The sequence below is a fragment of the Gymnoscopelus microlampas genome, assembly GCF_963454915.1.
Source record: "Gymnoscopelus microlampas genome assembly, chromosome: 18".
NCBI classification, from domain to species: domain Eukaryota; kingdom Metazoa; phylum Chordata; class Actinopteri; order Myctophiformes; family Myctophidae; genus Gymnoscopelus; species Gymnoscopelus microlampas.
The window spans coordinates 887501-914393 of record NC_139955.1 but is presented as its reverse complement, the minus strand read 5'-3'; the positions used below and the strand labels follow the sequence as shown (position 1 = coordinate 914393).

At 44.4% G+C, this 26893-nt stretch overlaps 1 protein-coding gene across 1 annotated transcript in view; it reads right to left on the bottom strand.

Annotated features, from left to right (window-relative positions):
• Positions 1-26893, bottom strand: part of LOC311033458 (transient receptor potential cation channel subfamily M member 5-like) — a gene marked incomplete at its 5' end in the record, with an annotated part of 47159 nt that overhangs the window by 11450 nt on the left and 8816 nt on the right. The window contains 9 exons of the mRNA XM_084040969.1: positions 11624-11747; positions 12229-12428; positions 12614-12785; positions 13243-13417; positions 15388-15520; positions 18304-18419; positions 19070-19298; positions 19458-19570; positions 20854-20996. Of these exons, the coding sequence (XP_083897095.1) occupies positions 11624-11747; positions 12229-12428; positions 12614-12785; positions 13243-13417; positions 15388-15520; positions 18304-18419; positions 19070-19298; positions 19458-19570; positions 20854-20996 (1405 nt within the window). The remainder of the gene's footprint in view (positions 1-11623; positions 11748-12228; positions 12429-12613; positions 12786-13242; positions 13418-15387; positions 15521-18303; positions 18420-19069; positions 19299-19457; positions 19571-20853; positions 20997-26893) is intronic.

The following is a 26893-nucleotide window of genomic DNA, read 5'->3' as shown; positions in this document are numbered from 1 at the left end:
CTTAAAGCCCCACCGGGTGTTCGAGTTGGCGGTCCAGTACGCTGACCTTCCACAGCCAACCATCCCGGCCCTCTTTCCAAATAAAGGCCGGAGACAACCCCCACATCTTTAGCATGGGCTGAGCACGTGAATAAGCCCACCCCATTTTTTCCATGACCAGCCTGACAGTTGCAGCTCGCTATCTGCTGCACAGTCATGGCCGGGTAGCTTGCCAAATTTACCCTTAGTCCATATTCCACATAGCATGTCCCACAGAGTAAAACACGGCAGCCGCCTGGACCCTCCCTAAAAGGCACTTCCTGTCCCCAGTATCTAGTGGGATTCTGAACAGTGTGGACCACCGGTTTATCACCAGCTTGTCCCAGCCACTCAACTTTACAAATTTTGTTCCGGCAACATGCGCATGTTCCTGGCGTATATATACGCCACACCAGTTTAGACATGCGTGGGGACTGTAGGTAGCCTAATTTAGCCATCCTGACAAACTCTAGACTTGTAGCAATATATGGGGGCCTACTACAAGTTTTTTCCCCTTTCCCGTTACCCCTGGTCAGGCAAACAACTAAACGTACGTTTGCCATCCGCAGCGGATAAGGTAAAGGATCGTCCAGATGGACACCACCCGACGCCATGGTTTTACTCAACCCTCCTGATTTGTGAAGGGTGGACGGGTCCCAATTTTTCTAGAATAACCAAATTGGTATCTGTGATGTACGCTACCACGTCCTTACCTTCACAATGCTCGGCAACTGCGGCTTGATCAGGAGTTATCCGCCTGCGACCAACCCACACCACATCCCCCACTGTGAAAGGAAGAGGAACCGGTGCGGTCAGTCCAGGTTTCGGTGGGTTGAGCTTTGGCAACCTAAGATGGGCATGCAAAAGGACCAAATTACTAGGGGTGTCCCAGTCGGACTGTGCATTACGCAATATCCACGACTTAGCCATCCCCACAGCCCGTTCAGCACAGCCATTTGTACTGGCGATATATGGTAAGGACCACACAGTCTGAACGGCTGCAGTTTCTAATAATGTCAGGACATCTTTATTTTTGAAATGGGATGCATTATCCATGCGCAGGGATTCCGCGTCCGGACATTCAATCAACCAGTCGGACAGAGCCCTAGCTATGGACTTACCGGTTGCAGCCCTCAATGGCCACACCTTTTTCCAACTAGATCCGTTGTCTGCCGTTACCAGAAAATACCTGTTACCTGCCTTAGTTCTCTCGCACAATGGTCCGGCTATATCTGCACTGAAATGTTTACCTATTTCTTCGCAAACAATAGCCCGGTCTACCGTCCGGGTTTTCTTAAAACCTCCCGCAGCTGCGCACCTCTCGCAAGCCTTTCTGATCTTTTGGACCGTTTTAACGGGAGACTTTGATCTGATATTATTCTCATCCAGAAATATCTTTACACGTCGGGCACCCACATGCCCTAGTCCTGTGTGGATCTTAGTAAGGAGATTCCATTCCTCACTCTCAGGGACCGCTAAGATCCCTCCGTCCTCCTGCCACTCGGCTGGAGTCAAAACAGCAAAATGCTGTATCTTAAACCTGTCAGACCGATCCTGAGCTAACGCATCCACCTCACGGTTGCCATTCGCGGTGTACGTGTCATCCTCAGTATGGGCCTCTACCTTTACATATTCCGTATAAAGGTTGGCTGAATTTTGGAAAATGAGTCGCCAAAGATTGCCATGAGCCAACTCCTGACCCTTGACATTAGTGTAGCCTCGACCATCCCATACATCTAGCTCCTCATTACCACCTTTGAAACAATAGTCACTGTCTGTAACTATCATCAAGGCTTTGCATTTGGTTTTGTTTGCCGCAATAATTCCTTCCAGAATCGAACACACCTCCGACGCCTGGGCCGAACCCTTTATGTAACCTGAACGGGACCTTACCACCTTATTTCCCCGTTTCAGGATAAATGCCCATTTTGAATACTCGCCATCCTCAACACGCTTGCTCCCGTCTGTGAACAATGTGTGTGTGGTGGGTTGCCTAAGTTTTGGTTTCCTAGTTGTCACTTTTGGGGGACGTGTGCCATACTGTACAAATGCAATGTCTGGGTCATGCATCATCATGGACCATTTAGACCACCTACAGCCCATCGCCTTCGCTCCAACCAACGTCTCCTTTGTCAGCAGGGACAGGGACGGGTAAGGCGAGCGTATTATTATTTTCTGGCCCATACACATGATCTTAAGAGCGGGGAGGTGGGGAAAAAGGAGTGCTAACGCCCTCTCTTCCTCGCCATACTTGAGCTCGGTGTCCGAATAGGCTTTTGACAAGAACAAGCACGGTTTGTCCGAGCTTTCATTCCTTAGCTCTAAAGTACCTCCTAACTCGCCCGACCAGACGTAAACCTCAAGATTCTTCTCTGGTTCTCTTTTTTTCCAGAGGCCTAGCAGTCAGCACCACCCTTTTCAACTCGTGCCAGGCTTCCACCATTTCAGTGGGCATAGAGAAAGCCTCAGTACAACCCTTTTTTAGGAATCGACCTTTCCATTTATGTAGTGGAGCAGAACAGAGTGCATACCCAGGAGTGTGATTAGAAACATATTCCCCTTTGCCTAAAAAGGACGCTAACTCCCCTAGAGTTCCCGGGACCGAGCTGGTGGCAATACCATCTAAATATTCCCTGGGGACAGCCTTACCTTCCGGGGTGATATCAAAACCAAGAAATTTTAGTTTATACTGACCAATCTCGCACTTTTTCAAGCTCACTTTCAATCCTGCTTGAGCAAGTCTTAATAAGACTTCCTCGAGGACCGATAGGTGCTCTAATTCTGTGTCGGAGGTCCAGTATATGTCGTCTACATAGCAGATTACGGGAAGCCCCTGAAGGATCCTTTCCATTGCGGACTGGCATATATTTGGAGCCGATGAAAAACCCATAGGTAAAACCTGCCAACAATATGATCGCGTCAGCCCATCAGTCCCCCTCCAAGTGAAGGATGTTTTGGGCTGTGAGTCCGGTGACAATGGAACTGACCAGAAGGCATTTGCCAAATCAAGTGAGGTTTTGAACTTTTTGTTGGGCAAGGTCCTACTGGTCTTAGCTACATTGAACATGGTGCAAGCGTCAACATGGGAACGTAAATTTAATTCCACCAAGTTATGCACTAATCTCCAGGAGCCGTCCCCCTTCGCGATCCCTAAAATCGGAAGATTTGTCGGGGGGTTTACAATTTCTCTGATTATCCCCAAAGCCAATAGCTCCTTTATTGTCTCAGTCAGCTCCTTCACACAACCTGGGTGAACCGGATGCTGAGACTGACGCGGTGGAATAGTTCCAACTATATTGCATGTAAAGCTCGCATCCAATTGCCCACAATCGTTTTTGAATGCGGAATATTGACCCTTGCCCAGAAGTTCTCTCAACCTCTGTTTGTCCTTAATTTGGGAATTGTTAATGGCCTTATCCATAAGTGCAGAAATGTCAACCGGTCTCATCCAATTAATTTTGGCAGGGTTCACCTCCTGGGGCCTCTCCACCAGTTTCCACTGAGGAAAAGCGTCCTCGGCTTTGTTCAAATCTTTTATAGCCAATAGGGGTGTATGAGTCTCTAGACCCTCCACCCCGTGTTTTTCCGTCACTGGTAAAGCAACCAAGGCTCCTGAGGCCAACTGTGTTAACCGAATTTCCCCACTTGTAGTTCCCTCTACATGTCCCGTTATATCGGCCCCCGTATCAACAACATATTGCTCACCCCCTAGTATTGCCTTCAACTCCCCGTCCTGCTCAATGGTTTTGTTTGCTAATAGGGTTAATATTGGCCGTTCTACTTTTGCTTCTGACTCTGGTTTCTCTGCTTCCACTCTTGTTGTTTTTGGTACATCTCCTGTCTCTGCTCCGGTCCTAACAGGCTGTATTCCTCTTTGTTTATGAAAGGGTAAGGATCGGCTTTCTCTTTTTGAGGGGGCGGGGGCGGGGGCCTCTGTTGGCCCTCCATCTTCCCCTGTTTGGGCTGTTTTTGGCCCCCGAAGGGGCCTTTGGCGTTTCCCGTCTGTGAGCGAGTCTGGGGGCGGCTGGGTTTATTTTTAACCTCGCCTTCCTCCCTCTCTAGCTCATGGGTGCTATTGACTGCTTTATTTCTTGTTCCCGAGGTTTCTGGACTGCGCTCTGTCTGTTTTTTTCTTGCAAGGATTTGGCTAAGGCGGTCATAGTTTAGGGTAGCATTTTGCCTCTCTAGGAGATTCATCTGGTTCCAGCTAGCCGCTAAAGGCGACCCACCGGAAATGGACAACAGGAGTTGTTCCTGCGTCATGATGTCCCCCGGGCACTCCTGCTCCATTAGGGCCATGGCTTGTGACAGTGGCATATGTTCCTTCCTTATTTTGTTAACGATTTAATTTCTTACCAATTCTGCGCGATTTTCACCCGGTGCTGCTGCCCATAGACTCAAGACACTCCATGGGGTGAATCCCTCAGGAATGGCTGCGTCTAGTTTGATGTTAAAGTAGGCTGCTGCAACCTGAGTGTCAAGCATTTTTCTCTGCAATTTTGTAGCACACCTGCTGACATAATCTGTAATGGTTTCATCAGGACTTCTAATGGGCAGATATGCTTCCAGCTCTCTAAAATCAGTAAGGTGAATTGTCCCCATGGCCGTATTTAGGTGCTCGGGCACTGGAGGGAAAACCGTCGGCGTCAATCGTAGCATGTAAGGGGATCTAGACTCCAAACCCACCGGACCGGACGGGCTAGGTTGATTTCTAGCCTCCATCACATCCATGCGGGTCCTTGGAGTTGAAGACCTCAGGGGAGTACCAAGGGTTGGACTAGGATTCTGAATGAGGTGGCCAGTCCCATCCACCAATCCCGGTGCAAACCCCGCCACTCTCCTTACCGCTCGATCACGCTCAACAGCCCTTTCCCTCAACAGGTCATAACCCGCAGTCATATACAGTAGGCTCCCTTCCAAGGAGCTGGCACACGGGGCAAACTCAGGATCGCCTGCGCCGTAGGCGCGGACTCAATATCGTAAGCTTCTCTTGGGGTGACCGGGTACCAGTCCGCAATGAGTTGATCTTGGCCCTCTCTAGGGTGTTCCCAGTCTGGTTTCTGGGTTGCTCCAATAACATGAGGGGACCAGCTGAGACCCGTGTCCGTGGTATATTTTGTTGCTCCCGCCTCAAAAGGGAGACGCTTGACATCCACCATTCTAATGTTCTGAGGTTGGGATCTGGCATTTTGGCCAGCGGCTGTCATTCTCTTTACCGGAGCGATGGGGGGAGGAGAATTAAGTTCTCCTTCTAGCTCACCTCGCACGGGAGAATGATCGTCAAACCTAAGACAGCGTTCCACAACGGGATCTGGTGCTGGCCACTGGCGCCGAGATCTGGATTCTGGCGAGGGATGAGGGGTCGTTGCCCTCCTCACCTCTCTCCGATCTCTAGGCTTCCGGGCTTCGCGTTTTCCCGGGCGCGGGCTAGGCTCCCTCCCCTCGGGCGAGCCATTGGTTTGAATGGCTTTTAATGCCCTTAGGAGCTGGTCCTCCGCCCTGCCCTTATCAACCAGTACAATCAGATTGGTGTCTTCTCCCAAATTAGGCATGTCATGCAGCGCTAATGCAACTGCCTTGAGCATGTATTTGAGGGACAACCCCTGATAGCGCTGATTTTGGAAACGCGCCCTTAGCACCAAAGTTTGTTCCCCATTTGAAGTCAAACTTAAAGCTTCACGTTTCACAGCTGTCTTAAGTCTTTCAGCCAACTCAGATATCGGTGGGTCAGCGTCAGACATAGTTCTGGAGGACAAGCACAGATGCACAATACGTGAAAAATCGGTGAGATCACCTGGTATGGTCTCTAACCGTTGTCCATCACACAGAACTCTGCCCCTCATGGCTTTTCTACGGGCTTGGATAAGACTGGGACCGCCGTGTCTCCGTACCTCCGCCTCATGTGCAGGGCATTCCCGAAGGTCTGCACCATGGCACGTGATCAGAGGTCCAGGAACAGCCTCTACTCGTCCCTGGAGACCAACTAATCTGGTCCCCGGAACATAAATATCCTTTTGAGATCCTTTTAGGCGGAAGTGCTACAATAATTGGATCACGGTGCCTGCTCAGCTCATAACAGTGGGACCTATTTTCATTGTGAACCCGTTGGGCCTCAGCGCGCATCCGGTGGACCTGCCGTTCCTGCTCAATCCTAGCTATGCGGTCATGGCGTTCCACCGGGGCAGAGCATGGGGCGGGCTGGACAGGTCGAAAGAGCTGTTCATAAGAGCCACTGCCGTCATTTGCCTGCCTATCATGCGCACGAGTGGGTTCCTCATTGGGGCGGACCGGACAAGGATTTTCAGATCGTGGCCTGGGGACTATATCTAGGAGGCCAGCCCTGGCATGGTTGAGGATAACAGTCAGACCTATCCAAGTTGTCTCGTCCGGTGTTAAGACCGTTACGGCAAATGTGCTCCCGGCGTCCACATAAGCACGACACAAAGCACGACAAGAGGCGCTGAGGTCATAGCCATATGTTCCGCACCCGACTAGAGTCATCACCACTGGTGTAGTTCTCCCGTCCGAAGTATTTATTACTCGACAAGCCCGGAACAATGATGTGTACGTACCATACAACACCCGCTCACACTGGCCTGGAGTGTATTGTCCTTCACGGAATGGAACAACCAGGTTGGCAATAGCCCCATATCGGTCAGCGAGCAGATAGGCTCCTGTCCAGTACACCTCATTATTTAACAACCCGCCAAGGGCTTCATGGGTATATTTTTGAACCAAATCAATGCATTGTTTCTGATAATTGGGTCCATCCGCTTTTTTTTATGGCTAGCGCCATCCCCCCACCATTGGACAATTGTAGGTTAGCGGGGTTAACCAGGTTAGAGAGACGGTCAACAGGTGTGTGTTGTTCTAATGTATCTCTGCTTAGGCTTATATTATTCAATAGGGATGTATCCCCGGGAACCGGCAAACTATGTTCTCCCAGCCCCAGAGCCAGTAGACTCACCGCTCTGGGGTACAAACCCTCAGCGGGAGGACCAGGGGCAGTGGGATAGATGCACTGGTTCACATACCACGAGGGACCTTCATCCATAATTTCGATGGGTACCTCATCATATGCCGGCGGGTCATCCTGAATATGACCGCCTGCCCAGTTCTCGTCAACCTCTGCCTCAGCAAGGTCCTCAACAATCACGGCGTCTTCCTGGAAGCCCTCGTGATCTTGAAAAACTGACTGGGCGCCCTCAGAAACTCCAGTAAAGGAGTCATCCGGGGCTGGGACAAGATCAGCCATATATGATGGGCGACTTAGTTTTTATCCAAATATGAGCAATCAGAATTTTTGTAGATTTTTTTTTTAATATAAATTTACCTCTCTTCCCCAAATTCAACTTAATTCAACCAAGATACGGGCAATGCCATGAATTCTTGTTTGAATGTTAAATCTGGATAATATTCCTCAATTCCTGCGAACTAAAGGCTACCTAAGATTAGGCGACCAAGCAATCGGTAATGCTAGGAGCTGACAAAAATCTTTATTCAACCAGATTATGGGCAATGCCAAGGTCCCAGTCGAATACAGCAGAATCCACTATCGCTCCCCGCAACCTCGTTGCAGTGTGGCCGCTAAAAGGAACTAATCAGAGAGATTTTGGTAGATTTATTTTTATTTGTAAAATCCAAACTTATTGTAATTAGAATTGGGCAAAACAAAACCTTTCAATCAAAAATATTTTATTTGATAAAATAATAATTACATTTTATTTTGAAATTATAATCAAATATCTATATCTTTGGCGACAATCATTTTAGACAGGTTTCTATCCTATTTGAATCCGGTTTCTCTATCCTCGTCCTTCACGGTTGAAACTGGCAATAGCGCTTTTTGCCCCGCTTTTACGAGTGCTCTGTGGATCTCTTACGGTTACAGCACAGAAAACAGAGAGATTTCTTGTGAATCGGGATTACTTTATTTACGTGAGCATAGGAAAACCTCACGGGAGAAGTTGTGAAATTTTAACTAAATAGATGTGAAGCGTGTGGGCGTCCCACATCTAACTAAAACGAAATTTCACGGAAAAGATCTTTGAACTAGAATCACTTGTTCAACTAGACTCGAGTCTCTAGACTATGAGCCTCAACTGTTATAGCATTTGGCGGTCTCTCCAAATGTCTAACACTAAATATTAGTATCCTCTATATTTTAGACAAAATTAAATTTTGACATCAGCTGTCTCTCTGATGTCTAATAATCTAATTCCAGCGTTCAGTTTAACATGAGCAGTCTATCTCACGTCCCTGTTCGGGCGCCATGTAATGGCCTGACGAAAATAGAAGAAATTGAAACACTCCTAATTTCTACTACCCTCGTTAGTTTCAGCAAAACCTATAAACCCTATGAATTTAAACCCCATAAGTACAGCAGTGCCGTTGCACCCCAGATAGCGCGTGCCCCGCGCCGAGAAGTTCTCAGACCAATTGTAGCTGTGAAACTATTAACCTCTCCGCACTGGAAACACACTCTAAAATGCCTATTTCTATTTATAGTGGCTTCTGTTGCATATTTTCTCACTCACCCAAGTGTCCGCTGATAAGATCAAACGGCTCGTATGAAGAAATCCTCTTAAAACTTCTCTCATAGAAAAGGGTTTTTATTTAACACTCAAGCTAATACAGGCTTTTAGCAATAATACAAATATATGTATGAAAAGGCAGAATTTCTGATAAAACAGACAACAGACCCCTAAGCTCTATCTCCTCATTTCCTAAATCCAAGGTGCCTGGCACAGGCAGAAAAATATCCCCAAATTCAACTTAATTCAACCAAGATACGGGCAATGCCATGAATTCTTGTTTGAATGTTAAATCTGGATAATATTCCTCAATTCCTGCGAACTAAAGGCTACCTAAGATTAGGCGACCAAGCAATGGGTAATGCTAGGAGCTGACAAAATTCTCTGGTTATTCAACCAGATTATGGGCAATGCCAAGGTCCCAGTTGAATACAGCAGAATTCACTATCGCTCCCCGCAACCTCGTTGCAGTGTGGCCGCCAAAAGGAACTAATCAGAGAGAGCTAAAAATGGGAGAAGTTCTGCGCAAGGCTATGTCCGTCGCCCAGTAAAAGGCACAAACAAGTGAAACCTCACAAAAGCTTCTCTACCAAACCCCCCCCCCCCCGAACAGAGATATACACCAGTATTTATACAATTCTGGCTCCATCCCACACACCAAATAAGGGATCGCCTCCCTCCGGATTAGATCATTTCAGTAGCTGAACCTTATATGGTGCTGGTTAGATTATTTCAATAGGAAAAACCTAATATGGTTTTTCCCTCTAGCAGTTAACACATTTCAGCTGTTGCCATAGCCATTTAGGTCACGTGAGCAAAAAGTACAGTTTTTAGCAAGTCATTGCGAAAGAGGAAGTTGTGGCTGTGGTGTGACGGCTGGTATCAAGGAGCAGAGTTGGTGTCCACAGCAACAGTGAGTTGATTGGTGTTCCAACGCCTACGTTGACGCCCCCCGCGCTTGTTCCTCTTCCTCATCAGAGCGTGTTGCTTGGCAAGGTCACCCAGCTGCCACGGGGTCAACAAAGGCCGCGGATTGACAAAGCCATATCTTAGCCCTACCATGTCAGCAGGCAGCGTCAAGCTTGCCATCACTAAGACTAATCCAAACAAAAACTAACGTCGAGCAGCTCGCTTCATTAGTTTCTCACAACAAAGGACACTGGTGTAAGCAATAACGCTAAAGTTACACTGTGTTTGTAGCAGGCAGCGCTGACGCTTGCCGTCACGAGCAGATGCTATCCAAAACAAACAAAGCTATTGGCTCATTTGAGCAGCGTAAGATTGTCAACAGCTAGCCGCCCCTATGCTCACGGATGCTAACCGGAGCGCTCACGCTACCGTTAGCAACATGCAACCAGATGCAGGAAGGAGGAGGCGCGCACACGACCTTTACCAACAGAGGCTGATTTATAATCCAAAAACTTCAGTTTAACAGCAGCAACCTACCTGAGGGAACGTCCCCGCCGGTGAAGCGACGGACGCCCACAGCGTCCGTGTGAGCTTAACCCCGCTCAGGGAGAGAGAAGTCACAGTTCTTAGAGGGCGAAATAACGCTACTCCGACCTATGGTCACAGAACTACCAGCGACCTCTTTTTAACAAATGATAAGGTAGATTTGTAACAATAGTAATATGGCTTAGTGCAGATCTTTCACAACCTGCGCGCAAGAAGATAAAAGGGACTCACCCCCTGGTGACGCCGGAAGATATAGCCTCTTCCGGTTCATCCCGGGGTCACAAGTGACAGCGTTGGTATACGTACTCGAACTGCGCATGCGCGAAGGGAACCATTCAGTGCTTTAAGCACCGCCTTTGGCGGTTAGCAGTGGCGAAATAGAACTCCAGTACTCGAGTATAAAGTATAAATAGTCCTGGTCAAATATTACTACAAATGTGTACTTAAGTTAAAGTAATGGAGTACTAGTGTATGTTTCAGTAGACTAAAGTGAGGACTGTTTCTCTCCACCAGGACTTCACAACATGTTTATAGTTTGCTGTGGGATATGAAGTTTGCAGGAGATATTTTGGGTGCTGGGCCGTGAGAGGCTTTGTGAGGCCAGAAGGTGTGGATGAGGTGCGGGGCTGGACCGCCAGCCCAAACGAGACATAAGTGTACTTTTTACAGTGGTGGAAAAAGTACTCAAATGTTTTACTTAAGTAAAAGTATCAATATTGCACTGTAGAAGTACTCCGTTACAAGTAAACGTCCGGAATTGAAAATGTACTTGAGTAAAAGTACAAAAGTATTGGTATCAAAATGTACTTAAAGTACCAACAGTAAAAGTACTAAAATGTTTGAAAATAGCAGATCTACAAGCTCACAATGCGTCGCGATGCGACGCATTGTGAGCTTGTAGATCTGCTATTTTCCTGGGTTAGGGCTGTAAATAGGGGGCTAAAGTTGTTAATGTATGTTTTATAATGTAATCATTTATATCTGCAAAGTAACTAGTAACTAAAGTCAGGGGCGGCCTTAATGATCTGGGGGCCCGTTTCAAGAGCTCATATGGGGGCCCCATATGCACCCCCCCAAAAAAAAAAAAAAAAAAAAAAAAATTATAAAAAAGATAATTGTGGACTGAAGTTGGTTTGCTTCCACAATCCATAATGATGCATTTTCGAACTAAATTAATTAGGCTATCTGCACTTCCACCGTGGACAGACAGCTAAAACAACTCACTCACATGATTCACTTGAGCTGAGCCCTGATTCAATCAGATCTACATCATCTTCTTGTATGAAATTCTTGGACGTCGGCCAGCCACAGGCGGGCCCCGGACTGGGATGCGGGTAAAAAAATATATTTAAAAAAACTTTTTTTTTTTTTTTTTTTTTTGGGGGGGGGGCCCTGAGGTTGGGGGCCCGTTTCAATTGAAACGGGTGAAACATAGGAACACTGCTTTTTACTGTCTTAGAAATGCAGTGGAGTCAAAAGTACAATATTTGTCTTGTAGTGCAGTGAAAGTCATAAGTATCCAAAAATACAAATATACAAAAATACAAGTAAAGTACAGCGCAGTACTCAAGTAAATGTACTTTGTTAGTGTCCACCTCTGGTCATTATCATCTTACTTGTCAGAAATCTGCTTGATCCTCTCAGAGTCACTGCTTATCTCTGTCTCACTCTGGGCTTTGAGGAACTTCTCCTTCTGCTTGGTCTCCCATTTCTTAACTCTTCTCGCCCTCATCTCCTCCTCTAACCATTGGGGAAAATGGTTAAATTATTATCATGCATCAACATCATTTACACAGTATCTCAGCAGCTGTGAGCTGAGGTTGGGCCTGTAGACAATGTCAACAATAAAAAAAAAAAGATTAAACAATCAATTAATCAATTGATTAATAATCAATGTAATATTTGGTAGATGCTGTACTAAAAGCACAGTCACACAGACAACGTTGTACAAATGACCAGTTGTTACAAAACATCCTTGGGAACGACTCATGATTTAGCCTATACATATTGTAACCTGTACATTAATTAATTAATTCATTCATTCATTCATTCATTCATTCATTCATTCATTCATTCATTCAGGCGCTCACAATAAAATAGACAGTTGTCAATGATCATCTTTTGTTCTAGACTTCACCCAGTGGTCAAATCACACAATAACCTTTTACTAAAGATAACATGTGTTTTATTCTGTTCTATTTGATCTAAATCAAATACTGACCAACTCTCTGATAACTGTTGGATGTGCTGGAAGACTCCCTGTGGATTTTCTTCTTTAAAAAAGAGAAGAAGAGAAGAAGGTGGGAGAGGAAGATGAACGGAGGAGCCAAAACAGGACGGGACTGGTACTCCATGATGAGGTTGTAATGCTGGAACTTCCAGTAGTGGTCGCTCTTCTCCTGCACCGTCTCAAAGGTCTTGCTGCATGGAGGGTTGAAGGGACAAAACAACAAACTATGAAATCATATTTGGGGTTGATTGGATCTTGTGTTCATCATAGGTGTGATGAGAGGAGAGAAGAGCTCAGTAAAGAGAGACAGAGTAACATTAATGGAGTCACAGACAGACAGAAGGAAGGAGGCTAACAGGTACAACAGGGTTCCTACGTGAGCATGGCGATGAGCAGGTTGATGAGCAGTATGTTGGTGACCAGCAGGAAAACCACCAGCAGAATGATCACTAGCCAGTTGTTGTACTCGCTCCTGCATGGCTCAGCACCGCCCTCTATCTGTGTCACGTTGTCAGTGCAGTTGTCGGCCATGTCCCAAGGTAATCCCACTTTAATTAGAATAACAATATTAAACATAATAATAATAATAATAATAATAATAATAATAATAATAATAATAATAATAATAATAATAATAATAACAATAATAAGGGTAAGGGTAATAATAATAATAATAATAATAATAATAATAATAATAATAATAATACATTAAATGGTTGAATATTTCAACAGTCAGCATATAAGTCTCAAACTGAAATTCAAACTTACACATAAGATGTTTATGGTCCATGGCATTTTAAAGGTACTGTAAGTGATTTATACAATATATAGTTGAAACAAAAGGTTTTTAGTTAAAAAGTGAAATCTCTATATTGTGACAGTAATCATTGCTATAGAGCTGTGGTAACCGAACACATTTTGTGCAGAATAAGCATGCGCACGCACGCACGTGCACACACACACACACACACACACACACACACACACACACACACACACACACACCATCTACTTCCTCAACAGGAAAATGTCCAAAGATGTGCAGGTAAGGTCTGTAGAACACTCGACGGATGATACGTTCTGGGTTGGGGTCGTAGGAATACAGCAGCGCCTGATTGGCTACTCCGTATGCCACTATCCACACCCCCAGGAAGAAGAGGAATGAGAAGACATCTTTCATCTGAACAGAAACAAGACATTTAGTGTTTATTTATCATGTTTGTGACCTTCCCTCCACTCTGGCTCCAGGATGAGGTCCCACTCAGGCCCGCTGACAGGCGGGGCTAAAGGGGACAGTTGTAGTACAGTTTTTAGACACTTTGTCTAAAAGGTCCGTCCAAAAAAGTCCTTGCGGTCTTGTTTCCATTGAAGTCCTTGGTATTCAATTCAACCTTTTGAAAATAGCAGATCTACAAGCTCTGTGAGCTATCTACGTTGCATTGTGATGTAAATTGTGAGTAAAAGTCACAAGGACTGGAGTACTTTTACTTTTGGTACTCAAAGTACCTTTACTGAAATACATTTTGAATTGACTTTTACTTGTAAGGGAGTATTTCTACATTGCAGTATTCATGCTTTTACTTAAGCCCCTCCTGTGCGCGTGCGCGAGGAGGGGCCTCATGGGGCATGGGGGGCCAACTTTCGAAAAACCTGTCCCCCCACCCAAGAATCCTGTCATCGGCCCTGGTCACACTGTGTCCAGTTCTGGCTGAGGACGAACCGGTGGAAATGTCCAATCCTTTAACAAATATTGAGGGTTGAAACACAACTTTTAATATCGTAAATATATATTATATTTTTTGAACTATTAACTGTCGACGTCAAATTAAAAAACTAAATTAGAACTGTGGACGATACATTGAAAAAATAAATTAGCATTAGTTGGAAGAGGGAAGAATCACTCCTGTCTTTGACGAATAACCAATCCTACTTACAGTTTGCATACTGTACACACACACACACACACACACACACACACACACACACACACACACACACACACACACACACACACACACACACACACACACACACACACACACAGACAACGATAACAAAAAATAATACACAGCTCGTCGACTTCTCCCTGTGTGCTAAGGAATTTGACTCGTTTTTGTCCAAGGATGTGAAGAGAGAGGTTAATTAGGAGAAAAAAGATGTTCAACAAACGACCTGGGGTGAGAGTACTGCTGCCGATGGGGCAGCAACTTCCTTTAGGTCTTAAAATCAAAGCACATACCGTAGTGACTAAATGAGCCATTTAAAAGTTTGTTATAACCGATCAATAACCTCTTCCTTTTCAGAAATACCCGGATTTTGTTGTATAGGACATTTACATATATTGTATTGTGTTTAAACATCATGGACAAACATTTGCCCCAGACTGCATACAACCCCAGTATGCAGCCGTGAACTATTACAGAGTAGAATACTGTCTGGCCATGGAGTTGTGTCGCTGGCACCTGGAGTTTTGACTAAACACCGATGAGAACTGTATTGTTGGGGATTCCTGAAGCCTGCTATCAAGATTGACTTTTGCCAGGAACCATATAGGATATGGTTTTGAAGACATCCAGACGAGGTCAACCCCCCCCCCTGGCCCCTTGTGATAACGGTTCAACTCCCCCTTGGTCCAGACTCTAAAACAAACCTCTTTATATCATGCATTTTGGTGCTATTGCAGCAGAAGAGACTTTTTATTACAGACCACCAGGTCGCTTTTAGATCTAATTGTTTGTACCTGCCTTATCTCTCTTCATATTTTGCCAAGTTAATTGTAACATAACCACCTCTTATAACCAGTCGTGTCGTGTCTTCTTTTTACACATACCTTTTAATAACTCTCACCTTTATAATTATATTTTGCAAAGGTCCTGGTTCCGAACGATAGCTTGGGTTAATTACTGCAGTATTGAATATTTTTCCTAATCTATCACAGACATCTGTAGAATTGCTGGACTACATTTACATTTTGAAAAAAGGTAAGAATTGGACATTGTCTTCCCTCAGAGCTTGACACATCAGGACCTCATCCCGGAGCTCGAGTGGAGGGAGACGTCACAAACAGGGCTAGTGTTCATTATGATATCAGAGACCAATGCGACCCTAACAGCGTGACAAAATAACATTAAAATCTGTCTTATATCTTACCATCTTGCCAACAATGATGATTTTTGGTCCCATCTGTTTGTGAACAGCGAAGATGTGAATGAGACGGAGTGTGAAGACCATGTAGTCGATACTCAGGACACATCGTCCAACGTCATAAGACCACTCAAACATCCTGAAATACACAAGCAGAATAAATACATTTTAACTCATTTTAACCAAACTCCTATTTTTATGATTTCAAGATTATCATGAGTGTTCCGGCAATGTCTCAATAAATGTTTTAAGCTCGGCTCAAGCGCTCAATACATTGTGTTGTTACTAATTTGATATGTTTCTCAAAATAAAAGATCATTACATTACATTACATTCATTTAGCAGACGCTTTTATCCAAAGCGACTTATTAGTGCATTCAACATAGGTAGGCAAGATCAGTTTATCATTAATTTAATGACGCTACTTGAAAATAAAATGATTTTAAAGAAACATCAATAACAAAATCTCTCTGGCCCTGATAAATAATTAAAGGGAGAGGTTTTTAGCGTAGCATACGGCAGCTAGAATAACGTAGGCTGCGTGACTAGAACTTTAATAATATGAAAAAAAGTATGTTCATTGCTAGTTAACTGAGGAACTAGAAAAGGCCAGGTTACCAGGCATGGTAACCTGTTATACAGGTTATAGGCATGTTTCTACGTATGTGATCGAGTAGATGGCAGTGTCACTTCTGTGGTTCATGCATGCAGACTATATTTAACACTGAAATATCAACATGAATTTTAGAACGAAAGTTGGGAGACAGTTATAGACAACTGGAATGGTATATGAGAAACGTGACTGATACATCTTACTCACATTACTTCAGATATAAATATCTACCGATTTGTGTGAGTTTTGGGAAAAAGGTGTGGGATTTGGAGCAAAAAGTCTGTTTTGAAGAAACCACAAAATAGTGGACAATCTAGTCTGGCACAAAGGACCAATGGGTCCTTTTTTATTGTACGACCTGCGGTTCAAGAGTTATAGGTAGCGCCAACATGAGGCCAATTTGAGAAATGTATGGAGTTTCTTCCTTGGCCTACTGGGAGTTTCACAGTAATTGAATTCTGTGTTCAAGATTTGTGGCATTTTGTGTAAAACAGGCCCCTCCCGCTAACTTTGAAAGCCAATCATAACCAATCGAAATGGAGTCTGAAACATCTGACAGATAAGTCGTGATCAAGTGATCACAGAGATCGTGGCCCTCATTTATCAACGCAGCGTATAAACCGCCGTATATTTTTCCATATATTCGGCGTACACCAACGTCGAAGTCACATTTATCAACGCATCCTACACAGCTGATCCGAGCTTACACTTGGTCCCAGCGTTGATAAATGTCACGGCTGAAACGAGCGTCATTTAAATAACACGCCCCATAAATATTCTCAAAACGCCCCGATTTTACGACATGAAGACGAACCAGAATACGACCAAAGACATGAAAAGCCAATAAGAAACAGCCCCCCCCCCCCGCTGGCCTCGCCGCACACGCACACGCACACGCCTCTCTCGCTCGCTCTCTCTCTCTCTCTCTCTCTCACACACACACACACACACACACACACACACACGCCCGTAGCGTATTGTCACGTAGGCAGCCTACATGAATGACATATTATGATACCAATCACATCGGCATGAATGGAATACTTTTGTAGATTAATGTATTTAACCCATACCGAGCAGTGCGCGTTCGAGTTACACTAAAATAAAGCCCTCATGTAGGCTATTCCCATTTCCCAGTGAGACTCGGACCGTCGGACGGGCGAGTCCCGTCCCGCTCCGCATTAATGAGAGATAGCCTGGAGAGAACATTAATGAATGAAGGCTGGTGTGTGTTGGACCATGGGTTAAATGTCTGATCTCCCGGTGGCCATGAAAATATAACAGCAGCGCCGCCTGTTAGACCGGTGCTCGCGCAGAAGAGTGCTCTCGCAGAAAGCGCCCGTATATTTTGAAAATAGCAGATCTACAAGCTCACAACGCGTTGCTGGCTTGTGAGCTTGTAGATCTGCTATTTTCAATACAGACAGATCTACAATCTTATCTGAATGACTGTTAAAGCAGTTTGTTTAAATTACTTTATAAAATGTTATATTTTCACAGGGATTATTTATTAGTGTAGATATACAGATTTATGAGTGGATTAGGTGTCCAATGCCTCTCAGACAGTCAAACAATGCTGCTCCGCAGGTCTAGGATGGAATAAACGGGTGCAGCCAACGTCAACAACTGGTCCCGACCAGACGTGAGATCTCAGCGTACCGTAGGATAAAGCCCACGTCAGGATATATTGATAAATGCCGAAAATTGCGGTGATCTCGCCGTACGCCCATTATTTGGTCTACACCGCGTTGATAAATGAGGGCCCATGTGTGCGATGTGTGTGAGTGTTGGACAAAATCTGAGTTGTAGCAATAAGTGTGTTTCTTTTGAAGAAAACGGCGGAAAATAGTGCCAGGCGGAAATGGGCGTGGTCTATATGGGGAGTTACGCTGGACTGACGGACGGACAGACAGACAGAAAGACAGACAGACAGACTGTTAACAAAAGAGGAGGCCAGAAGGCACTATGTGGAGTGGCGGAATAACCTAAATAAATAAATCACAGATATATACTAGTCAATAATCACTACTGTATAACTGGCAGAGACAAACCATGCATGTGTATCTGCACAGGCAGAGGCAGCCATAGGCTCATGTTTAGTGGGCCTGGCTTTACATTGTATTTCATTGGCTGTAATGTTACACGCTCCAACATGGTGCTGGAGTCTAATTAACACTTAAGCTCCATTAATGATGATTATGGGTCCTGCTAACAAAGTCATTAGTTTACCCACACAATATTTACTGGGTTTTGTTGTTGTCTGTCGTTGCTTATGTCACTATACCTAATAATGAATAATGTGTACTAACCTGAAGATGAGACCAATAATGAACAGAAGGATGGCAGTGAGGTCATACATGTTCCAGACATCATGCATGTAGAGCTTCATCCTCTGGGGTAAAGTCATGTCACGCATGATGAATAGCTGAAAGTTCATTAACACATCAATCAAACTGGATTAAGCTGATTGACAATCAACTGAATGTGTCACATGCACAGGCAGCCTATCATTTATGTTTCACCCCTCAGGGGCCCCCAACAGACCATCAGTCGCTGACTCCTGGAACATGTGTGGGGTTGTGTATACGACATCCCCAGATGTCCGTATGCACACCTGCATTATTGTGTGCAGAACTGTTCCCACCAGCAGCTTTCAGAGCACATTCATAAGAACTAGATTTTCATTGACATTTGAAGTGTTAAACACTGCTGTAGTTTTGGTGTGACTATTTTCATGGCACACCCCTGAACAGTGTTCGTGCCCAGTTTGGATGTGGCAGGTCTGAATGTTACATTTGTGACCGTCCACGTTGTTTTTTAAATATTGGTTGGAACTTAGGGAGAGAGAGAGAGAGAGAGAGAGAGAGAGAGAGAGAGAGAGAGAGAGAGAGAGAGAGAGAGAGCACTACGGTCGCAAGCTCACGTATCAGATTTATCTTTGGTATGTTTTGTAAGCACAGGGCAAAGTTACATAATATGCCTTTAATGACACAATTCAAACATCATTCCACTGCGGTACTTTATGTAGGTATTTATTGGATGAGAGGAGAGTGTGTTAACACAGGAAATGCTCACCTCATAGATCTCCTCACAGAAGAAGGTGAACACCCAGAAGTACAGCACGTATTCACTGATGGACGGCCCACTAGGGGGCGGTGGCTTAAAGTCCACCAGCAGCACGTAGGCAAACAGGAAGAGGAAGGGGAAGTACATCACTGCGTTGCCCAAAAATGAAGTGACGGGAGCTCTCCAGAACTGACGCCATCTTGATACGACAAAGGAAGGCTTGGGCTCCTCGCTATGCCTATTAACCGCTGGTTTCCTGCAAGGTGGAGCATCATCATAAACCACTCAACTTAGTCTTAAACAAAGTGAATTAATGTATAGTTTTAGTAACAAGTATAATATGCATATGGAACAACAAGTGTGTTATTGTGTTAAACATGTAGGGCTGGGTGCTAACCTGTAGGAGATGAGGTTGGTGTAACAGAGTGGAGGACAGAAAAGGGTGAGAAGGACTTTCCACTCTGCTGTGTCCTTCTCCATGTCACCCCACCAAGCCTTAGACAGCAGAGACTGAGAAGCAGAATGGTCTGTTTTAACGGTTTCTGTAGGGTCATGAGTTCATGGTCCCCACACACACACACACACACACACACACACACACACACACACACACACACACACACACACACACACACACACACACACACACACACACACACACACACACACACACACACACACACACACTGAGGGGGCGCCAAACGGAAGTGCATTTTTGGGTCATTATATTATCAGAAATAGTCAAAGGTAGTCAAAAAAGATGGAGAACCACTGGGTTAATGTAATACACAGAGATGTGTATTTCATTTACTTAAGTTACAGTACAAGTTATAAAACCATTTCAGGCTAAACTAATAGGATTAACTAAGTTAGATATATGACTAGAACATAAAACCTTTTCCTTGTTCTGCTCTAATAGATTATGTCGTCACCAGAACCAACACTTATAAACAAACATGTTTTACAGCGTGGCCAAGAGTGAGTGAGTGAGTGAGTGAGTGAGTGAATGAGCGAGCGAGCGAGCGAGCGAGCGTGCGTGCATGCGTGCGTGTGTGTGGTTCTAATCAGTGCCACTAAGCACGCTGCCAGGAGGCCACAGAAAATTTTAATTGGAATCCAGACTGATTCACTGCGGGTTTTTTTTTTAGTATTTTCACTGCACTTGTCTGTCAGTCTTCCTTTCAGAACGTCACCTGTTATGTAGGAACGTCCTTTCTGATTGGATAGTGCTCAACGAATCACAGTAGGAAGTGAAATGACTTGAATTTTACATTGGAAGGCTCTGGTCCCTAACCTGACTAGCCAGATGAGGGCGGTATTGAGTCATCAATTCAATACACACCCTGATCTGGAATCTCTCAGGGAGTTAAGATGCCCGGTCGCTGCGTATTCGAACCAATCAGCGGCTGCTAGGGGCGGGATCATCCAATCACCTGCCTAGTAGCTTGAAAAAAATAGAGAAACCGTCTGTCATCGATTCTGCTTACGGAGTCTCAGATGGAAGTAGCCTGTGAAACAAAGTTGTGTCGCAAGCTTCTTCCATCTGACGGTGTCAGGTTATCTGGTCCCGCCCCGCCCACAGACCAATCAGAACCTTTCACATAGGAAGAGTCCCAGACTGAGAAGTGAAGTGAAAAAACAAACAGACGCTGAACGTAGAGATTCAGTCTGGATTCCAGACTGACAGAAATATGTGCCTCCACTATTTTCACTTTTCTGTTTTAAATGTAATATTATAATTAAAGTTAAAGTCATTAAAGTGGCTGAAACCAGCCAGACAGAGATGGACCAACCTCTAATCCATCATGGTTGAAGAAGAGGTGTGATTCAACAGCTATGCCCATCTTGAAGCAGTTTATGTTCCAGACTGGAGACTCTCTCTTGAGCAGCTCAAAGGAGTAACTCTCACTGCTCTGGTAACATGAGCTCAACAGACCTGAGGTTAGGAAGACCAGCACACAGGACAATCATAAGAAAGACATACTATTTATTTATTGGAAATAATTAGAATGACAATATATTGATATTTATATATGAAAAATATAATTCCATTCCATGTTCCAATGTTTCCAAAGTTGACAGTCTCCATAGGACTTTTGGTCAAGTCTGATTTACCCCCTGCTGTACCCCCCACTCAACGTTTATTGGCACCCATCCCCAATGGCAATTACAAATGCGGCTCCTGTGCAAAATGCAACAGTACTTAATGCTACAAGTTTAAGCACCCACATTCCGGTAAAAGTATCCCTATCAGAGGTGTAATCACCTGTACAACAAAAGCCGTCATCTATCTACTCACATGCCCGTGTGGCAAAGCATATGTGGGAATGACGACACGAGAACTTAAGGCTCGTATAGCAGAGCACCGCAGCACCATTAGGTGCAACAACATGAACTACCCTGTTGACGCTCACTTTGTGGAATCCAACCACCCTGTGGCTTCCTTACAAAGGTCCCTGTACCAAGAAGAGGGGGAGAGATAGACCAGTTACTTTTAAAACGCGAGGCTTTCTGGATTCAGTCTCTTAAAACTCTTACCCCGTTTGGCCTAAATGTAGATTTTGACCTTACATAATTTTTGACAGAGAGGGTTCTCTCTGTCCTTTAAATTGTCCTTCAAGTTATGCCAGGAATGTACTGTTAGCCCCGCCCACCTATAAAAGTTATTGCCGAGTGCACGCCCACAATTCAACGTCAGACATTCCACAGACAGAGAATCGGCATTTGAGTTGCAGCCAGCGACAGAGACGGAGGTCTGTGTCCCAGCGCCTGGCCTAGCCCCACCCCTTTCCACACACACACACACACACACACACACACACACACACACACACACGAGTTTCAATGTTACTAACTGCATCCTCAATGTATGCATCCCAGAAATGTATAGCTTACATGGATTAAAGTTCTCCATAGTGGCGACGGATCCGTCGTGAGGATTATTTATGAGGCTATTTATGAGATCAGTGCTGATATGCAAAATAAATAAGTAATGGGGATGGGGCGTGGGGTATGTGTGTAGCGATAGCCGCTGCGCGCTGTTGCCCTATCTCTGCAGTCTCCAGCCAGCAACATGAATACATTTTACATGCATTGCTAGGTTGGATTGGATATGCTACTTGTCTTAGTTGGATTAAACTCAAACAAGTGGCTCAATATTAGCCACATATTCCTGCTAGTCAAAATGATCTCCAAACTACAAAGCATCCATCCATAGTGATCTATCAATCATCAAGATCAGCTGTAGAATGCGGCTTCACGACCCGCTGAATGTAACCCGACACCCGAGTGTTGGCCTCATCTATACCAGTTGTGTGTCGGTGTCGTGCACAATAAATAGCAGATCTACAAGCTCACAACACGTCACGAATAGGACGCGTTGTGAGCGTGTAGATCTGCTATTTATGGCACGCAACACCACTGTCTGGTCTCGGGCAAATAGCTCGTCGCTTAGAAGTTGCAGAGATTTCTCAAATTACCCAGAAATGCAGTAGTAACGCGCGGAAAGCTGCATTGATCCGCGCGCATCGGCGTTGCCGTTTAACATGTTTAATAAATAAGTAAAACTTAAACTCCTCTCTCACTCTTCTCCACTGCCCATGTCCAGCCTCACCGCGTTGTGGCTGTCATGCAAGCATGTAGGAGCTCAGCTAATCAGAGGCAGTAACGTAGGACGCGCAGCTTGTCAGTCACAACCCCCCCAGTTCGCCCTGAAATGTCATCAGTAAAGCCCGTATTTCTCCAAACATGTACAAATGCAAAATATAAGGTGCTTACCCGCTTGCCTTAAATGTTAACTAGGTGTCCGGAGTATTTGTGCAATATATTAGTACATATTTTTCAATTAAGAAGTGTTTAAGTCGAAAGTTCCCAATGGGCGGTAGTGACGGGCGCATCCGGTGAAAGCCGGAATTACACTCAATGTAAACAGGAATTAAACGAGGGGGGGAAATGGCGTTCGTCCACAGACGGGATTAAAACACTTCTTCATTGAAAAATATGGACTAATACATTGCACAAATACTCCGGACACCTAGTTAACATTTGAGGCAAGCGGGTAAGCACCTTATATTGTGCATTTGTACATGTTTGGAGAAAAACAAATTAAAAAAACGGCCGATTACTCGATTTTTTTTTTTTAAGTTCGAATCTTGTGCCATCGAACAAAAGCAAGTACTTTTTTACTCTTACTCGAGTAACATTTTGACTGAGCTAGTTTTACTTGTAGTGGAGTAAATTTAACCAGGGAGTATCTGTACTCTTACTCAAGTACTGGGGTCGAGTACTCTGTCCACCTCTGCTCGCGATTGAGATCATTTTGTTATTAAAGAAAGCCTCTGTGCTCTATTAGCCCTCCACACACACACACACACACACACACACACACACACACACACACACACACACACACAATAACGTTTCTGGGTGTAGGCTACTGCTTGCGTTTAAAACAAAGTCTGCTTCACAACTTTTCACTGTTGCTGCAGCTTTGTCTGCTGCCGACAGAAGGGCTACAGCTTACTTTATTCCTAAAATAGCAGACCTACAAGCTGAGTAGCTGACAACGCGTCGTGGATGCAACGCGTTGTGAGCTTTTAGGTCTGCTATGTTTTTAAAACATAATAAATAAAAAAATAGCATACTGGATTAAATGTATATATAATATAATGACACAATCCAGGTCCAGGGTCTTCAACGTTTTTCAGGTCAAGGACCCCTTAGCTGAGAGAGCAGGTACCCCCAGTACGCTATAGGCTTGCATAAAACTGTGTTGCAGACTTTCTTTCGTTTAGTCTGTTTCTGTAACCTCAAGAGGACACATATGGAACCAAATGGACCCCGAAGTGAAATAGGGCGCTAAATTCGCCTATAATAAACGTCAGAAAAGATCAGCATTCATTTTATGTTCTACTCCTAGTGTTGGTGTCACTAAATAACAAACAGTCCCTAACAGCATACATTTCCATTACAAATGAGGGGCTAAATACATATAGTACCCCCCCCCCCCCCCCACCCCAATTACAGTACATTTAGGGCATACAGAATATTTGAATACATTTAGGAGTAAACGACAGATGTCTTTGATCTAGACCAGTGGTTTTCAACCTTTTTCATGCCAAGGACCCCTAAATTGATATACATTTGGCCGCGGACCCCCATTTGAAAATGTTTCGTGCCAGGGACCCCCGAGAAGCAAAGACATCAGTTAATTTTCGCTTTAAAAAATATAAATGATCAAAGATATGCACAGTTTTTCAAGATTTAAAAAAAAAAAAGCAGATCTACAAGCTCATAGCGCGGCACTCGGTGCCGCGCTTTGAGCTTGTATATCTGCTATTTTTGAATAGCCTATAAGTGCTTAAAAATGATTGTGATGCTATGAACTAATTTTGCTGGGGACCCCCTGGTACTCTCTCAAGGACCACTGGTGGTCCCCGGACCACTGGTTGAAAACCACTGATCTAGACCTCTCCCATGCTCAGTGTTGCCATGTCCTGTGCTTATAAGTGACATGCCCTTGTTTTTCTGTGAAGGTACTTGTAAACACTGGTGGTTGGGCTTTGCCCCTGTTTCTAAAACGTTGTTGATATTTGGCATATCATTTATGGCTCATTTTATATTTATGTTGATAGCTTGTAGATCTGCTATTTTCTACTACCACCACCACCACCACTAGTAATAATATTAATAACTAGAAAAAGTGCTCCTCGCAGCACAGGTCTCCACCAGGTCAGGTAGGTTATTATGGCCTCCTGTGGTGCTATAATAGGCCAATGTGAAAAGGGTGGCATTTCTTCTTAGGCCTTTTTACGGCAAACGGACACTTCATTCATGATTTGAGGCATTTCGTTCCAAAAATGTGTATTGCTAAGTTGTATGGATTTAAACTTGTAACAGAGTATTTCTATATTGCAATATTGGTACTTAACTTAAGTAACCACTTTGAGTACTTTTTTCACCACTGCCAAAATATATCCCCTATACATAGTAAACTATAATAGCTGTTCAAACGGCTTTTCAGGGAATAATGGTGCTTCAAGGTCATGCCTTCCTGTGCTATTGAAGTGGTGCTAATCACAGCATATGGAAGTTTCGAAGTACTTCACACGTCTGTTTACCAATAGATATGTTACACTTAATCAGTATTCACATTCCACATACATCACCAGTAGAGATGGGATGCATGGCTCTTTTAAGGGATTTGTTGCTTTCACAGAGCCGTTCAAAAGACTTGCTCATTTATTTATATAAATGTATATAAATATATATACATATTTTTATATTTATATCTCATAACATTATTTATATTTATATTATATGAATATAATGTAATTGATGTTATATCATATACAACAACATATAATAATATATTATTATATTTAAAAATATATAATAATATAATAGATTACATCATTAATACAATATTTATTACATCATTAATACAATATTTATTATAATACATATTATTATAATATATACAATTATAATCTAACATTTTATTACAATAATTAATTTAATATATCTCTGTCCAGCAGGAACCAGCTACTTCCAAAACACTCATCTTTTTAGTTAGCTGGTTCCTGCTAGCCTGACACTCAGCCTGAATTTCATTTCGTTTCACTCCATTATTCAGTCTGAAAGCCCTCTCAATGCAGCCGATTGCTGAGATGGGGGCGTGGCCAAAGTTTTTTTATTCAAAGACTCTTTGGCGATTTGTTCATACTGGATTATCCCGATCCCGATTCGTCGTACAGATTTTCAACCGAGGCTGAGACCTCCTATGAGAGCGTCAACAGACCAGAATCGCCTGAACATATTTTTTTAATGGGCGTGGCTAGCGATTCACGGGCTGGAGCCAGGCTAGGTTCCTGCTGGACAGCGACAATATAATAAATGTATATATCCTACTATAATTCTAGTAACCTCACGGGTGGTAGCTGTCTTGTGTCTTGGGTGGACTCTTGATCAAACTGCGCATGCGTCGTTGCCAGGTTTCGCGAGAGAAACAAGCAGCAAGGTCTATGAAAACAAGGCCAAACGAAACGAACCCTACAAGCAACGAGGTCTATGAAAAGAAGGCCAAATGAAGCGCCTTCACACATATACCTTGCCTCTTGGAAAACAGCCGATCTACAAGCTCACAACGCGTCCCCACACCCACCTGCACTTTCACAACCAACGCCACAACACAATACCACCAATATTGCCCCTAAACCGCTTACAGTCGGCCGACATGGCAACACCACGCTGCACCATAGACCCCGCCCACTCTTTGAGTGCACTCTTACGGCCGATCTATCTACACAGTACACACCAGACTTTTCAAAGCGAGCGTTTAGATCCAATTGATTATCAATGATACCGGCTACACCAGGCGCGCGGATACGCGAGTCCCCCATACGCAGACTTTTAAAATAGGCCTGGATCTAAAAGTGAGCGTGTGTGCGAAAAAAGTCTGCTGTGTTTCCACAGTCACGGATCTCTCTGTGTGTGTGTGTGTGTGTGTGTGTGTGTGTGTGTGTGTGTGTTTGCGACGGGACCCGGGGGGGGGGGGGGGGGGGTGGACGAGTAGCATCGTGCGTCCGTGGTGTGTGTGTGTGGGTGGGGGGAGATGATCGCCCGTGTGTGTTCGCGACGGGCCACGGGCCGCATGGATGTACCGTGGTGTGTGTGTGTGTGTGTGTGTGTGTGTGTGTGTGTGTGTGTGTTTGTGCGTGTGTGTGTGTGTGTTGGCGACGGCCGACGGGGTGTTTGTGTGTGTTCTGTGCCTCCACGACGGGATGTGCGTGTGTGTGTCTGTACACACTACTACACAGTACAAACTCACTTTCG